The 18,467-nt window shown below is 35.7% G+C and overlaps 1 protein-coding gene across 7 annotated transcripts in view; it reads left to right on the top strand.

Moving 5' to 3' along the window:
- Positions 1-18,467, top strand: part of rapgef2b (Rap guanine nucleotide exchange factor 2b) — a 128,555-nt gene that overhangs the window by 37,722 nt on the left and 72,366 nt on the right. For all 7 annotated transcript variants that reach the window (XM_051128250.1, XM_051128248.1, XM_051128247.1 and 4 more), the window contains exons 3-4: positions 1,656-1,712; positions 12,750-12,833. In XM_051128250.1, coding sequence (XP_050984207.1) covers positions 1,656-1,712; positions 12,750-12,833 — 141 coding nt within the window. The remainder of the gene's footprint in view (positions 1-1,655; positions 1,713-12,749; positions 12,834-18,467) is intronic.

Genomic DNA, 18,467 nt, shown 5'->3' with positions numbered 1-18,467 from the left:
TTATTTATCAGTATTAGTCTTTTAACAATAATTTTGGACTGTTATTTTCAGTTATTTTGTCCTGTAGTGTCAATTTTTATTTTATTTTATTTTATTTTATTTTATTTTTTATTTTATTTAGTGAACAATTATTTGTCAGTATTGGATTTTTAATAATAGTTTTGGACTGTTATTTTTAGTCGTGAACTAGTTTGAATTGATTTTATTTTTTATTTTATTTTATTTTATTTTATTTTGCAAATACTGGACGTCAATTTTTTATTAATAGTAGCTCAAATAATAGTACTAATAAAAGTTACCACTAGTGTCTTTTTTTGTATTATTTTGCAAATATTGCAAGACAAACAAAGAATTATTTATTTATTTATTTTATTTAAATTTTTTGCTATGTAAGTATTTGTTGCAAGACATTTATTGTTTTATATAATTTGTGTTATTTATCAGTATTTTATTTAACTTTAATTTATTCATAAATTAATTTTATATTTTATTTTATTTTATTTTTATTATTTTTATTTTTAGTTTTGGAGTGATATTTTTAGCTTTGGAGTGATATTTTTAGTTAAGTTGTCCAGTAGTGTCAATATTATTTTATTTTATTTAGCAAATATTGACAAACAAAGCAAACAAAGTCAAACAAAGATTTATTTATTTATTTATTTATTTATTTATTTATTTATTTATTAATTAATTAATTAATAGCTGAAATAATATTTTTGGACTTAAAAAAAGTTGTCCACTAGTGTCATTTTATTTTGAAAATATTGCAAGGCAAACAAAGATTGTTTTTTTTTTGTTGTTGTTTTTGTTTTTTTTGGTTATGTAAGTATTTGATGCAAGACATTTATTGTTTTATGATGTGTAAACAATTATTTATCAGTGTTAACTTTTTAATAATAGTTTTTGACTTATTTTTAGTTAAGTTGTCCACTAATATCATTTTGTTTTATTTTATTTTATTTTATTTTATTTTGCAAGTTAGGACATTCAAGTTATTAATGGTGTAAATGATTTTAGTTTTGCAATAACAGTTTGGGCTTTAGATATTTGCAATGCTGTCTGAACTCTTAAATCGCTTGAACTACCCTCTCAAGGTTTTCATGTCATTATATTTACACACATGTGGACGTGCATATTTGGGGGTTAAAAAATACTCCGCTACTTGACCACGGTGTTCCAGAACATTCCAAACCCTACCTGACCCCTCCAACACCCCTTCAGTGGTCCGTACACATCTTCAGGAATGTGTCAGATGGACTTGGTTGACTTTCTACCCTCCAACTGAGCTGAACTTTAAGGAATGTCTTTTGAAGAATGTTTTTGTCCTTTGGAATGTTTTGTTCTGCGGCGATACATCCGAGTTTGCTTAAACAGCACTTCTGGCATAAACCAACACTGAAATATGTCATGCACAAACATGGTTCGGTTTTGTCCTTGCTGTTTTTAACAACAGGCAGCCTGTATTGTTTTTCTTTTCGAAACAATGCCAACCAGACCTGAAAACCAACAAGACTTGTTTCCTAAAATCCATTTTAGTTTCACAACACATTTCATAATCGCAGACAAAAATATGAGGTTCATTGCTTCTTTTGGAACCATTAAGTTTGGATATGTCACTGATTTATGGTTCTCTCTCTCCTGTCCTCTTTTTTCAGGATAATGTGTGAAACCGTCCGCTACGAAAGACATGAAGCCAACGAGGTGCTCTATTAGTGAGTAACAACCGTGCTTTCCATCCAATTTCCTTTTGTTTAAAGCCATTATGCATCTGTAAGCCTTTGTAGGATGTGCAATGCATAACCACAAATAATCTTCAAAGATCGTGCCACTCCAGAAGCGACGATAAATATAGCCCGCTTTTGAGAAGACTTATCAAATTACAAAGGTGAGATGTGAACTCGCTGAAGCAAAAGCGTTATATTCAGCGCTGCATGAGCCTTCTGTTGTGTTATAATGAGTATCCTAGTAGCTGAAAATGGCATTATGAGGAATACAGGCTTTCTGGGTGAAACACACACAGCTATTGATCTACAACATCTAAGACACACTGACCCACTTTAGATTCGCCCTTCATCTCAAGAGCAGGGCATGTGTGTTTTTAAAAAGTCCTCGCTTGTATTCTCTCAGCGCTTTTTGAAGTTTATGTTGGCATTGTCTGACGCCCAACACTTTTTTGGTCCTTGGGCCAACACAAACACACACAAACATGCTCAAACACATATATATATATTCCCTTGGGTGGACCCAGACACTCCCCTCCAATTTCACACTCCATTTTTCTTTTCTCCTGGAGGAAGATGAAGTGTGTGTGCTTCCCTCCGTGGGTCACTACCCCTTGTCCATAAAGGGGAACGTCTCATTTACTCATTGTCTCTGATAGCATCTAGCCTTTTGTGCCTGTGTAAGACTGGAAAGTTGCTACCATGAACTGTTAATTACTGCTGCAGAATTAGGTCACTTTTAGGTCAGTTGATTCTATGTCATTTGTGCTAGAGTTTCATAGAAATGGGCATATTGAATTAAAGCAGGTTTCAAAACGTCAAAACTCTTCTTAGAGGGGTCATCGGATGCCCATTTTCCACAAGTTGATATGATTCTGTAGGGTCTTAATGAAAAGTCTATCTTATGCTTTGGTTAAAAACTCTCAAAGGTAGTGTAAAACAACAACCTTTTTACCTTGCCAAAATCAGCTCTGCAAAAATCATCCTGTTCTGGTCGAGGCTGCTTTAAATGCAAATGAGCTCTGCTCACCCCGCCCCTCTCTTCTCTCTGTGGATTGACGAGCCTGTTTACTTTAGCCGCATTTAGCCGCTAAACTTGCTAACTAGCACGTTATTAGGAAAGGCGATCGCAAAGATTCATAAAAAAACCCTTATACTCACTTCTGCTGTAAGTTAAGCTGGATCACGAATGATTTGCGCGAACATAGACGGATATATGTCGATCGCGAGGTGCATTCCCTTGACAGACAGACTTAATGCACTTCATCTTCAGCAGCTCAGATGTCGGGAGTAAATGACGACCACTATGTTCATTATTACATCCAGCAACACAACACCTCAATTGCTCAGTTCTTGTCTAATTTACATCCCTGCTCCGGCATCAAAACGTGGAGGTTGGACTGTTAAAACTGATCTCAGGTAAGACACTCATGTCAATCAACTATCGTGGGAGCGGCCTCTGTGGGTGTGACGCCACAACGACAGGCATCTGAAAATGGCTCGATTTGGAAAAGGGAATATTATTTTTACAGATTAATTAAAAACCACTACATGGATTTTTATCATTATAGGGTAGATTTGTACATACACTGCCAACACATTAATGTTCAAACAACATGTAAAATTCTATGGAATGCACCACTTCCGGTATTTTGACGGTTAATTAACATGGGCAAAAGGCAATTAAGGATTTAAAAAAAAAAACATTGAGTACTCAAATTGAATCGAGACATCCATAATTTGAAGAAACAAAGTCAAAAAATTGGCTCAGAAAATTATGGTTTTCTGTTGTTTAAAAAACTGACTATATGAAGACTGAAATCAACGGAAATCATGCGGATAAATTTTTAAAAAACAATGACGCATGTTTAGTCATGTGACGCATATTGTACCAAAAGATATCCATGTTTATACTGGTACTGTGCCTGTTAGTGCTATTCACTTTCACTGTTGTTAAAGATGTGTTACTTTGTACACTCTTCATATTACAGTCCTGCAAAGATGACAGAAAATTTGCTCGCATTGCCGTTTTGTGGCAAAACATTAGGGCAGTTGCATTTTAGATCAAAAATTATAATGGTGAATGAGTGTGACCTGGAAGAATCAGTGAATGATGAGATTTCAGTTTCCTAAATAAAATGATCCTGCCAGAAGAATTGCGTAAAAACGTAAGTCTGTTCCATCTGTATCGTCTCACTGAGCATTTATGAGGCTTTACGCATGCACAGTAAAGCAAATTTGTTTTCGGCATTTCAGTGTGGATGAGACTTAGGGAAAATGTGTGCGTGGATGAAGTGTGTTTCAAAACGAAAATGCAGTTTCCGAATGTGTCCAGATTAATGTAAACGTAACCCGAAATTAGACCTGAGAGCCAAATTGCAGGCTGTAGGAATGACTAAAGTGCTCAATTTAATAATTATATAATAATTAATTTAGGTGCACTAACTATAACTAACTAAGTAGGGAAAAATGTAAAAAAAAAAAAAAAAAAAAAAAAAAATTGTTTGTTAAATATTGCACCATCTTTAAACTAAAAGACCTCTGTGTGACTTAATTATTGCTCTGTGTGAGTTTGTGTCTTGGATTTGATGACAGTTTGGCATGAAAAATGTAATTCATCTGTTCATTTTACAGGCTCTATATCTGATTGGCTGTAGCAAGTTCGCACATCTATAAGTGTGTGTTTGAAAACAACAGGAATCAGACATCGTACGGCATCCTGCTATTCATTAGCTGTGAAGTGGATATGACAAAAACTTTCTTTTGGGATGCAAGTTTGTCAGCCTTGTCTAATAGGCTAAAGCATATATTTTTGGTTGATCTAATAGTTGTGGATTTGTATAACTGTGTGAGTCAGTCCTCTGTTTTATGTGGTTGTTTTCATCCATATACTCCCAGTGGCAGACTATTTAAGTGCTAACACTCCACTGAGTCTGCTACACCAGCCTTGACGCTGTTCCTCAGCGACTCACTCCACTGTTTTTTTATTAGACAGCTCGCTGCTTTAAAGCTCGGCACTAATAATAATCTTCAGACTTGTGTGTGCTGCTGCTGATTTCCCTCAGGAACAAACCACTTCCACCACAACAGCCTCTGAACCGCTAGTGCCAAATACACAAACATCACGCTTTCCGAGATGATATAAAGACACGCTTTTTATGCTTTATTTTGGAGCAGGTGGAAGGACAATAATATCACACTAGGGGTTCTAAAAATATAAGTGATAAAAGTTTTAATGTTGTTACTGGGGCACATTGATTTTTGCTTTCTGTAAATAATGTTTAAGCGGTGTTTAAATTTGTTAAACAAGTTGAAAACCTCAGGGGACTTTGCTCAGGGACTTTTTTTCATTTTCATGCTAATTATGCTCTTAAACAAGATTTAGACTTTAACATCATTAATGAAGGCATAATTATTCTATTTTAGTGGATGATTGAGATAGATTTTTCTGTGATTTATATCAGAGTGGTCAATATAGCACCAATTTTGTATTTTTTTCACTACTTTCCAGATGTGTGAAACTGTCTTTTGCTTTAATGTCAGCATTTTAGTACAAAAGGTTGTGTGTGTGTGTGTGTGTGCGCGCGCGTGTGTTTTTTATAGATATATATATATAGATATTTATAGATATTTATAGATATGTATATGTGTGTGTGTGTGTGTGTGTGTGTGTGTGTGTGTGTGTACACATGTGTATATGTATGAATTCATATTAAACTATTGGCCAAAAGTTTGGAATACATTTTTATTTTATTTTATTATTTTAAGAAGTCTTATGCTTGCCAGAACTGCTTAATATGTTTGTGTAATCAGTAATTCTTTCCCCCCCGATTCTTTAATGAGTCGAAATGTCTTAACTGTCACTTTTGATAAATTTAATGGGACCTTGCTAAATGAAAGTGTCAATTTCATAATAATAAGAAATGTTTCTCAAGCAGCAAATGAGCATATTACATTTTAAAATATGTACAGATAGAAGAGTTAGTTTAAATTGTAATAATATTTCACAATATGACAGGTTTTTTTCTGTATCTATCAAATAAATGCAGCCTTGGTGAGTATAAAAGACTTCTTCCAAAAACATGAAAAAAAAAAATCTTAATTACTATATATATTTATTGTTTGTATGTATGCATGTATGCATATTACACCCCCCCCCCCAAAAAAAACATTTAAAATCATAATTACTATATATATGGTATTGTGTGTGTGTGTGTGTGTGTGTGTGTGTGTGTGTATATATATATATATATATATATATATATATATATATATATGTATATATATGTGTGTGTGTGTGTGTGTGTGTGTGAGTATGTATGTATATATATATATATATATATATATATATATATATATATATATATATATCAGTAAAAAAAAATTATAATAAAAAATAACTGGCTGTTTAAGTATTGTTTCTTCTTGTAGAACTGCAGTCTCACTGAGATTTATAGTAGGATGACTTTGAGTTCATCTGTGTTGTCACACTCCAGTAAGGCTGCTGTCATCCCGCCACTCTGCACTGAACAGCCTCAATAGAAATAAAACCCCTATAAAAGCCTTTTATGTGTGTAAGAATAGCTGTTGACTTTGAGTACTCAGGCAACATTCACATAAAAGTGTGTCTGTATGTGAGTGTGTGCATGCAGGAGTGCTGCTCTGTAGTGGCATGGGTGATCCATCATTCTGTACTCTGGTCTGATGCATACACACACACACAAACACACACACAAACAGCTCAGCAGAAGGGTTCTCTCCTACAGTCGTGGCCACCAGCTGGTATAGAGAAGGTTTCCCTCTCCCCATCACTCTCTCTGTATTCCTGCTGGGACTCCCATCAGAGATGCCTAGAAATGCCGCTGGGCACAAACGCACAGCTCAGACCAGAAATACAGGCACATCAACACGAAAAGAACCATATCTTGTGTTTGCTTGATTTAAAAAGGTAGTTCACCCAAAATGGAAAATTCTGTCAGTAAAGGAGAAGTCCACTTCTAGAGCAACAGTTCACAAATAATTTGCTCACCCCCTTGTCATCCAAGATGTTCATGCCTTTCTGTCTTCAGTCATAAAGAAATTATTGTTTTAGAGGAAAGCATTTAAAAATTTTCCTCCATATAATGGACTTCATTGGTGCCCTGATTTTGAACTTCCGAAATGTAGTTTAAATGCAGCTTCAAAGGACTCTAAACGATCCCAGCTTATCTAGCGAAACGATCAGTCATTTTTTTTTCGGAAAATAAAATTTTGTATACTTTTTAAACACAAAAGCTTGTGTAGCACAGGCTCTGGGATGTGCGTTCACGATGTTACGTACTATTGAATCAAGTCAAATAGTCATGCGGAACGCAGGCGGATCTACAGACCCAGTGTTTACAAAGCAAACGCGCAAAGACTAAGAACGTGCAAGTAAATTTATAAACGCTGGTTACAAACAAAAAGGTACAACAATGTCCTCCTCTCAAGTTGTAGGAGAAAATAAGATGGAGTTTTTCGCCATACTCAGTACACAGACCATGAACTTACACGTAATTCGTAGTAGTGATGGGAAGTTCGGATCATTTTACCGTCTTGGACCTTTGAGTCTCCTTCAGCAAAATGAACAAATCTTTTTTCCAGTCATTTCATTAATTTTAGCAAAATATAATTAAAATGTTACGTGTTACTTCCCTAACACATCTACTGCTTACACGAACGCTGATCACACGACAAACAAGACAAAACTATAATGCTATAAGAAACAGAAAAGATGAATTCATTGTTTACCTGGGTCTTTAGTCTATGATTAGCTCACATCACCTCTTATCTGACACGTTTTCAGGTTTGAGTCGTTCGTTCATCACGCGACAGCCCCATAAGATGAACGAACTCGAAAAACCCAAAGACTCGAAACAGGTGAACTAATTCCAGTACAGAACCTAATAGGATGTTGCGCATGCGCGACTGAACAAATCACTCCCTGAGACGACTCGTTCTTCCCGAGTCACATTAAAGATTCGTTCAAAATGAATGAATCGTTCAAGAATGACCCATAACTAATTCGTAGCATCGTGGATGCGCATCCCAGAGCCTGTGCTACAAGAGCTTTTGTGCTTAAAGTATACAAATTTTTATTTTTTGAAACAAATGACAGATCATTTCGCTAGATAAGACCCTCGTTCCTCGGCTGGGATCATTTAGAGCCTTTTGAAGCTGCATTTAAACTACGTTTTGGAAGTTCAAAATCGGGGCACCAAAATCCTGAAATGTTTTCCTCAAAAACCATAATTTCTTTACATCTGAAGACAGAAAGACATCTTGGATGACAAGGGGGTGAGTAAATTATTTGTAAATTGTTATTCTGGAAGTGGAGTTCTCCTTTTATTACTCACCCACATATCCTTCCAAACCCGCAAGACCTTTGTTCATCTTCACAACACAAATTAAGATATTTAAGATAAGACAGCAATGCAACTACCACTTTCAAGGCCCAGAAATGCCTTGAAAGCCTTCATGTGAAATGCCTTCATGTGACATCAGTGATTCAACCGTAATGTAATAAATCTATAAGAATACTTTTTATGTGCAAAGAAAACCTAAATAACCAAAATGTATTCAACGATTTCTTTTGCATTTGAGATGAACACTCTATTATGACAAATATTAACCTTGAACTAAGAATTTCCTTTTTAGCTTGACTAAATATCAGCAGATAAATAACCCCCAAGGATGAATGCATGAAGTCCGTCCATATTCCTCCAAACCATGCCTGACTTCCTGCTCTCGTTTCTGCTCCCCAGTCGTTCCTGAGGGGCTGGAGGCTGTTGCTGTGTGCTTGATGAGCATTTGATGAGCGTTGGAAGAGTGTTTCAGTGACCCAGTTCAGTCAGCGCTGCTCCGTTGATGGTGCAGAACATCCTCACGCTCTCCGTCTCTCACCCTTCATCATTCCCGCTCTCTCCTTCTCTCTCTGCATTCTGCTGATTAATAATTGAGTGTTTCGTTTTTGTCTGCGCACGCTCAGGAAAAAAAAAACGATTAAAAGAGGGAGCAGAAGCGGCAATGATGAAGGGAGCGATGCAGAAAGAGAACGAATAAAGCAAGCAGTGCTCGTGCTGCGTTTGAGAGCAGTCAGGAGCTGCCTCATTAGTCCTATAGAGGCAATGTAGCGAGTATTTATGTATGTGTGTAGGGTTTACATTTCAGCCCAAACATCTAGAAGTTTGGAGAATGTTTTTGCATGTAAAGAAATCAGTGTGTCAAAAATATGAACTTTTAAATAGGTGAAATAATGTTAATTAAATTTGGAATAATGTATTTGGCTACTCAACAAATAAATATGTGAACATGAAATTTTGATTTGAGTTCCATTATAGTTGTATCTCTATAGTATACATTTTTTGTTAAAAAATTTCCTATCATCATGTGTAAAAGTACTACAGAAACCGTACTACAGAAATATTAACAATGAATTTCTTGGATGTTATTTTTTACTGCAATCAATAACAGACACACAGGATGCCAGTAGTTGTGTTTGTATGAAACATAAGTGCAATTCTGCGGTGTGATATTAGAGACACCGGTTTCAGTTACTGAATGAGAGGTCCGATAGACGGTGTTGCCATTGACGACAGAGAAGATATGAAACTGAGTGGCCATGGTTCCGGAAGTATTTTATTTATTTTTTTTTAATTATTTTTTAGAGAATTGTAAGCCATGAACCAAACCAAACCAACCAGCTATGAGGTGATTTGTGGCATTCCAAACTTTGATTTGAAGAAAAATCTGTGCTTAAGCAAGAAAATCTAGAAAAAAATCAAGATTGTGTGCTTTAATGAGGAAAAGAACTACAATCCCATGAAGCATTTTGAATAAATCTATTAATTTAAAAGTGACATATCATGAAAATCAGACGTTTTCTGTGTTTGAGTGAAATAATCAGTACCCAGTGCATCTACCAACCCAAAAAAGGTGAAAAAGGACAACCCAGTAACTGTTAATGTGAAAAAAGGAGCGTGTCAGATTTAGCTGCCCCGTAATGTAGAAAAGAGATCTTATTATAATATTGCCGCTTCTTAATCTGTTTGTTTCCATCCACGGTGGCCCCATTTTGTTTTTGCAAATGATAACGGTGTACCAGTTCTAACGCCATGGCGAAAGTTCGAGCAAAGCATACTAACTGTTCTGTTGTTGGCTGCACAGACGAGCACAGAACACTATTTAGAGTCCCAGCCTCAAAGGAGACAAAAGAGCAGTGAATTTATTGATTTATTTACCATATATTACGCTGCTTCCACACAGATCTAATATGAGCATGTGATTTCTTTCCCAGCTGTTTACCTTTACAGACATAACCAACTGTTTTTGTAACTCCTGTGTGTTTTTAACATAAACTTGTGTGTATTTGACAGTTTAAGCACAGTAAGACATGGAAGAGAACTTAGTTTAGTACTCATGCTGTGTGACAGCCACTGCTTCGGATGTAGGGCTGTAGCTATCGATTATTTTAGTATTTGAGTATTCTACCGATTATTCCATTGATTAATCAAGATAAGAAGTCATTTTCTTTATTAAAGAGCAATACTAAATATACATGAGAAAATAAGATGGGTCTCTTAAAATAAACAAGTAATTTGTGTCCTATTTAGAAAAATGAACTTTTATTACTGAAATTGCATACATTAATAAACATGAAAGCTAATTTAATGCATTACATTTAAAATGTGTGCGTCCAAAAAATCCTATATCAGAAGTTTAAACTAATATGGTTTAAAACGCATTATTTCAGCACAATAGACATGATAATCAAAAACAAACAAATGTTTTTAGCAGAGTATTTAAGTTATGAGCTGTAAAGACACAGGCTTATTCTGGAAAAGGGGGAGGGGAGCAGCAGCTCATTTGCATTTAAAGAGACATGCACGAAAGCAGCGTGTTTCTGCTTCCACTCGAAATAGGCATTTTCAAAATTATATAATAAATAATCTGTGGGTTAGTTTGAGCTGAAATTTTACAGACACAATTTGGGGACACCTGAGAATTATATATACCTGAGACTTATAAGAAGGGGCATAATAGGTCTGCTACTGCAGTAACTGCCTACTAGATGACTGTAATTGGCCAAAATATCATGTGTGTCTATTATGTCTTTCACGCAACGTATTTGAAAAACAATTCAGTGTGAGCTAAAAGTTGTAGTGCAGTGAATGAAATGTTAGTTTCAGTTTCGTTTGGTTTCTCATCAAATGCTTAATGCCCAAATAATTTCAAATCATGTAATGTGACTGTCAAAGGTAGTCTACTAAGGGACATGCTTTATTTTAAAAAGAGTCATTAAAAGCTCATTAAACTACAACAAAGACCGTTCCTCAGGTGCGTTCTGTGCACACGCTCCGATGCTGAGCTAAACACGGACGAGCAAAGTATAGGGGGTTTGCACTTATGTCACTGGAGATACTCAGATGTAAACAACAGCATGGATTGCACAGTTAAAGTACTACTGAATACATTTTTCTGGTAATTTATGCTGTCTAAACCACGGAAAAAAACGTCTGGAAGCTGCCAAATCATATAGAGAAGGACTTAGAAGAAGGTAAGGGTGCCATATTTTGACAAACTAAAGTAAATAGGTGATAAAGATATGCGATATACGAGCAGTATTAATTAAGATATTAGCCTAATATTTTATCTACCTGACTGGAAATGTTAAGAACAAACATGAACGTTGTCAAGATTTTTGCCCTGGAAATCCTGGTTCAGTTTGGCCAACCACAAACGCCTTTTTTGACAGTGTTTTTTTTTTTTTTTTTTACACTCTTCTCCTTGACTTGTTATAACTTTTGACAGTCTATAATACTCCAATTGTTTTTCCCTGTCAGACTGATTAGTACAGCCCAAAACATGACAATAATTGATTATTTTCAACAGCGAAATATGCAAATTTAGTTTGGTTCAGTGGCATTGTGTACGTTCAGTGCTCCCAATATGGCCGACTCATGACCCTTTGTGAAAATCACCTGTACTTGGGGTTTCAGGTCCACACATAAATAGTGAAATATACACAAAAAATGTCAAAATGTCAGTTTTTTGTGAGTATTTACGTAAAGACAGTCAGTTATGTCTTAAATGAACATAAACAACTGGGAAAGAAGTCAGATGTGTGTCATTATATTAACAATTGATTCCCCTATGATGAAAATGAATAGGATGTTTCAACCTGAATGTTGCACTCTATATGACCGACCAATCAGTATTCCAGTGAATCGTGTGATAATATGACGATATACAAGAAATTTCAGTGCAGACAAAACATATTAAAACAAATGAAAAACAAGTACTATTAAAATGTGCAGTAATGAAGTGTGCAGTGTAGCGTGATAGCTGGGTTATTTGCTTCATGTTAGGAGTGTCTATCAGCTCATAAACTCCAGCACTGCTTTGGGCATGTTATCTCACTGGAGTGTGTATCGGCTGTTCTGACTCAGTGATCAAGATGTCCGCTGTTCATTGGATTGCTCCTCTTTTCACATTTCCACTTTTAACACTTACTGGAGAGGCAGACACGGAGCGGGGCTCGCCGGGAGCTAGAAAGACGTTTCTGGCGTTGGCCCAGCGTGCTTTGGAAGATGTCTAACGTTCCTGACTGCTCTGTGACCTGAAAAAAAAGGAGTGTTAAGGGGGATTGTGTGTCAGTGTGTTATTTCCTACACACACACATAAATCAAGCAGTCACATTTTAACTGGCATCACTTACAAGAGGAAGAGAGATGGTGTGTGTTTCGCGCTTAGCCGTTTGATCGCTCTGTCCACTGTTTTCCTCTGGGAATCTCCTTATGTCGTCTTTTGTGTGGGCAAAGTGTCTCACACAAAACAAAAATGATGACAGTGTTTATGTTAAGCATTGATGTTATGTGTGTCTGTGTCAGCTACTTTGACTCTAACCATACAGCAAACCAGGCCACATGTTAGAAGTAAGCATGTTTTGTTTCCTGTTAGAATCCGAGTGACGTTTTTCTTCATCTTTATCTCTGTTTCTGTCTCACGCAGTCCGGATGACATTGGCACGTGTTGGTACATTCTGCTTTCTGGATCGGTCTTCATCAAAGAGTCCATGTTCCTGCCACGCTCCAGGTATGTCTCTTACCTGAATGCCATCATATATATCAAACATTCATTCTTTGACCATTTCCATTAACCTGACATGTACAGTTGAGGTCAAAATTTACATACACTCTGCAGAATCTGAAAAACTATTATTTTATCAAAATAAGAGGGATCATACAAAATGCATGTTATTTTTTATTTAATACTGACCTGAATAAGATATTTCACGTAAAAGACATTTACACATAGTCCACAAGAGAAAATAATAGTTGAATTTATAAAAATGACCCTGTTTAAAAGTTTACACACCCTTGATTCTTGATACTGTGTTGTTAACTGAATGATCCACAGCTGTGTGTTTTTTTTAATTAATTAATTAATTAATTTATTTATTTATTTATTTTCTTTTAGTGATATTTCCATCTTTTCACACTGAGGACTGATGCTCCAGAAGGATATTTAGACAAAATGTACTCATCTTCATTCAGTTCAAAAGTTTTCACCCCCGGCTCTTAATGTTTTTCCTTCTGAAACATCAGTGAGCGTTTGAACCTTCTGTAATAGTTGCATATGAGTCCCTCAGTTGTCCTCAGTGTAAAAAGATTGATCTCAAAATCATACAGTCATTGTTGGAAAGGGTTCAAATACACAAAAAAGCCCAAAAAACAGAATTTGTGGTAACTGAAGGATTTTTTTATGAAGAACAGTGAGCAGTATACTTTTTCAGGACAAACAAGGGACTCATGAACAACTATCACTACATAAAAAAACAACAACAACAAAAAACAGCTGTGGATCATTCAGGTAACAACACAGTATTAAGAATCAAAACTTTTGAACAGGGTCATTTTTATTATTTAAACTATTTCTTTTCTTGTGGACTATGTAAACATCTTTTGTGTGATATATAGATAACATACATTTTGTACGATCCCTCTTATTTTGGTAAAATAATTAACATTTTGCAGACTTTGCAAGGTGTATGTAAACTTTTGACCTCAACTGTATTTGGACATTTGGATGCATTTTTTTTTATCCTTTATGAGTGCTTTTTTTTTTTTATTAGAAATGCTGTTTCATAATAAGTTATAAAAATTATAAATTATAAAATCTGAATAATTAGATTAAAAATGACTGTACAATGTATATAAGAATTTACAAATAATAACATTAATTTGCACAAAATATATTGGAAGTTATTAAAAAAAGGCTTTTTTTTTTGTTTATTTAGTTTTTGTCTTTAGTTTAGCCAAAGTAACATTTCCCATATTTTTTATGATTTTATTTCTTCTGGAACAGAAAAGGAGAAATTTTGAATGTCTTGGTAATTTTTCCTCAGAGGCATTGGATGGGTACTGTATTCAAGTTTCAAAAAGCACCATAAGCATATCATGACAATGTTTTTTTGTGCTGCTTTAGAAAATTTGAATATATGGCACAAACTGCATGGACTAGTTATTTTAATGTTATGTTTATGGTGCCTTTAAATCAAAACTTCTTCTGTTTATATAGTGCTATACAATACACATTGTTTCAAGCAGCTTTATACAGTAATGAACTGGAAAAACAGATTCAATGATGCAAACTTCATCAAATATGAGACAAATCCAAAGATCTAAAAAGACAATTATGTTGTTATTCAGCTCAAAACAATTGAATGTTAATTCAATTCAGCGTCAGTGTTGAGAAAATCTATAAATGATGAAACCAGTCAGCTCATAGTAACTCATGCCAGTTTAGAACAAAATAAGCGTGAGTAATTGATGACCGAATTTTTATATTTTGGGTGTTCCTTTCATTTCTGACCCTGACGTGTAATCAGTTGCTTAATGCAAACATCATAACTTGAAAGTATCATAATTTGACTATAAGGACTCATTATGCAAATAAAGACTCATTATCAAAGACCAATATTTTGCTTGGCGCACTACAGTCTAGCAAGGACATGCAAGAAGAAACATTTTGACTGGGCGGAATTTAAAAGCATAGCATGGCGTACAAACGCTCTTGACAGAGATGCACTCGAATTGGCTTGCAGTGGGAATATGTCATTTTATCACCATGGCAATGAAAAAAGCAGGTCTCTCCCTCCCTCGCTTTCTCGTTTGGCTTCATGGAGAGAGCTGTGATGTGTTGCTCCTGTAATAGACTGTGACTCAGGCGTCCAGTGAATGAAAACCAACAGGACAGCGGTGCACTTCATAAACAATTTCTTGATAGCGCTCACAAATGGCCATTTCTTTTCCCCCCAAGAGACATCACAGCTACTCTTTGTACTGATTCTTGTCTGAGACACACCAGATCTGCAGTAACATCTTATCAGCTTCCTTTAGCACATGACGTGTGTTATTTTCTTCCTGTTCCTTTCCAAGCAAAAACACTTGTTTTAATGCAGCTTCTGTTTAATCGTACCTTATTACAAATGCAGCATGCAAGTGTTTAATTGCAGAGCGATTACCGTCATTAAAAGCATAATGGTGTGCAGAGTACTGGTAGAAGTCAGAGTTGAGTTTGAGGTGCCATTTTAAAACGGCAGTACCAGTACCATCTGGTACTCATGCCAGTACTTATGCAACAAGTCCAAGCCCTTTAAAATAGTTTTGCGGGCTTAACCAGCAACAATAGCTTCTATTGTTATAAACTTTGTTAAATCTGATCCTTCAGTAAATCCATTGTTTTCTTAACTATGCCTGACCGCAAGACTTGGGAAAACTTTGATAAACACAGTTCCTAGTGATATGACTTTTACCTGTGCTTTACCATGGCATAAAAATGGCATTAGGATGTAATACTATCCATGCTAACAGAGAATGTTTTCAGAACTTTGGCTCAAGATTCTCTGAAAGTTAGGAACATTCTTCCAGTAACGTTAATAGAATGTTTGTTTAAAGGTGTAGTTCACCCAAAAATGAAAATTCTTTCATTAATTACTCACTGTCATGTCGTCTCAAACCCGTAAGACCTTCATTCATCTTTGGAACACAAATTAAGATATTTTTTATGAAATCCAAGAGCTTTCTTACCATGCGTAGACAGCAACGCAACTGACACATTCAAGGCCCAGAAAGGTAGTAAGGACATTGTTAAAATAGTCCATGTGACATCAGTGGTTCAACTGTAATGTTATGAAGGTACGAGAACACTTTTTGTGCGCAAATACCCCCACAAAAAAACAAGAGTTTATTCAACAATTTCTTCTCTTCCACGTTAATGCTTACGAGTTCATTCCTCAGCTTACAAATAAGGCACAGTGCATCCGGGTTCTACGTCAGAATGTCAGCTCCTGCGTCAGCAGCGCCACACCCTTGCATCCTGGTACTCTCGTGAACATGCTTTGACTGAACGGTTGAACCACTGATGTCACATGCACAATTTTAACAATGTCCTTACTACCTTTCTGGGCCTTAAACAGGGAAAGCTCTCAGATATCATCAAAAAAAAATCTTTATTTGTGTTGCGAAGATGAATGAAGGCTTCACGGGTTTGGAACAACATGGGGTGAGTAATTAATGACAGAATTTTCATTAAGTTCATTTTTGGGTGAACAAGGTTGTTTTGTCTTTTATGTTCTCAAAATATTTGCACAAAACATTTATAAATTGTTCATGGGAGATTTTTTTTTTTCCCCTGAAATTTTAGTTGGACATTTGTCTAACGTTTTTTAAAAGTTAAATTTTTTTTTTTTTTTTTTTAACTTGTTTCAGAATGTTCAGAGGACATTCAAAGGTAACAGTATATATATCCAATTTTTTTTTTAAAGTGAGTTGAATTTAGTAAAATGCTCAGGTTTTCCATAGTTTTTTTTTTTTTTTTTATTCATCTGCAGATAATTATTTTTTTACTAAAATGCAAACTTTTAGGCCACGTTCACACAGCAGCAGAATACAGTTGTCAGTCCTGTATTTGAGTCCTTAAAGGGGTCATCGGATGCCCATTTTCCACAGGTTGATATGATTCTTTAGGGTCTTAATAAGAAGTCTATAACATACTTTGGGTAAAATTTCTCATTGGTAATGTAAAAAAACACCCTTTTTACCTTGTAAAAATCAGCCCTGTTCAGATCGAGCCATTCTATCGCATGTTCCTTTAAATGATGATGAGCTCTGCTCACCCGCCCCTCTCTTCGGTGGGGTGACGAGCTGGTCTGTTTACATTAGCCGCGTTTAGCCGCTAAACTCACTAACTAGCACATTATTATGAAGGCGATAAATGATCGGGAGTAAATGATGACTGCTATGATCATTACATCCAACAACAGAACACCTAGTGTAGACACAATAACAGTTGGAGTCAGACTGTAACAGCTCAGTCAGGGCGGGTCTAAGGTAAGACGATCATGTCAATCAACTATTGTGGGAGTGGCCTTTGTCGGTGTGACATCACACCAAGAAGAAGCTAAGAATGGCTTGATATGAAAAAGGGGAAATTTCTTATAAAGATTACAAAAATACCAATGGGTGGATTTTTATCATAATAGAGTGGTTGTGTACACACACTGCCAACGTACATTTATGTTCAAACCACATGTAAAAGTGAGTTTTGCATGCAATGACCCCTTTAACCCTCTAAGCGTCAATTGCAAAATTGCGACGAGACGTCATACTTAATAAAATAGACTGCAGTTCCTAATATGGTGTAATATCTCATTTATATTCCCTACTACTAGATGGCAGACATGTCGTACTTTGATTCTAGACCAAAATTATGTCATGTTCAAATTCAACGTGTTTGAGGAAATAGCAGAGCAAGTGAGCTATCGAATCATTCATGCGGAAGCAGTTCAGTTTATAGCCGATATGTTATTCACCGATTCTGACTCTGAAGGGGAATATTTGCCTTTTGGAAAGCAAATATTCAGCTTTTATATTTGGGTGGAAAGTGGAGCATTTGAGTCACATGCAGAACACGTACAGTTCATTTCTCCGTCACTGTAAGTTACAAAAACCACAAATTAAAGCACGCAGCACACTTTAGACACTTGCACTGAATGATGTGACAGACAATTAGTTGTCCAGTCCTGTTCCGTTCACACAGCACTTGTTCTCCCGAGAATTTGGTTGTGAGTCCTGAAAATTTACAGGTGCGAGTTCGGTTGCAGAATACGGTTGTCACACCTGTAAATAACTGTACTGTGTGTGAACATAACCGTATTAAGGACTTAAATACAGGACTGACAATCACATTCTGTTGCTGTTTGAATAAGGCCAACTTCTTTCAGTTTCAGTAAGTTTGTTTTTTTGTTTTTTGTTTTTATTTACAGTAAGTTTTTTTTTTTTTTTTTTCTACTAAACCACATGCAAACAAACTACTGGGTGGTTTTCCCATGTAAGTGCTTTGAAAGCCTTGCCATTCCTCCCTGAAGTGATATGATGTATTTACTTCATGAGAATATAATCTGTAACATCTGATACGTGACTCAGTCCCAGACGATACAAGTCACTCCCTACATGTATCAACATGCCTCATTTGTTGTTTAGCCACAATTCCTCAACTATGCATTTCAGTCTCCAGCTACTGTAACTACAAACATTTGTTATTTGTAGTTAGCGGCTTGTTTGTGAACTGTTTGTAATTATTTATTAATTAGGATTGTTTTACTTTTTTTGGATTGTGAATAGTATCCTTTTCTTTACTATTCCCAAAGTTGTCCCTTAGAGTTTT

Source organism: Labeo rohita, chromosome 14 (assembly GCF_022985175.1).
Source record: "Labeo rohita strain BAU-BD-2019 chromosome 14, IGBB_LRoh.1.0, whole genome shotgun sequence".
Classification (NCBI taxonomy): Eukaryota; Metazoa; Chordata; class Actinopteri; order Cypriniformes; family Cyprinidae; genus Labeo; species Labeo rohita.
Note: the sequence above shows the minus strand (reverse complement) of the source record. Positions and strands in the feature narration are given on the sequence as shown.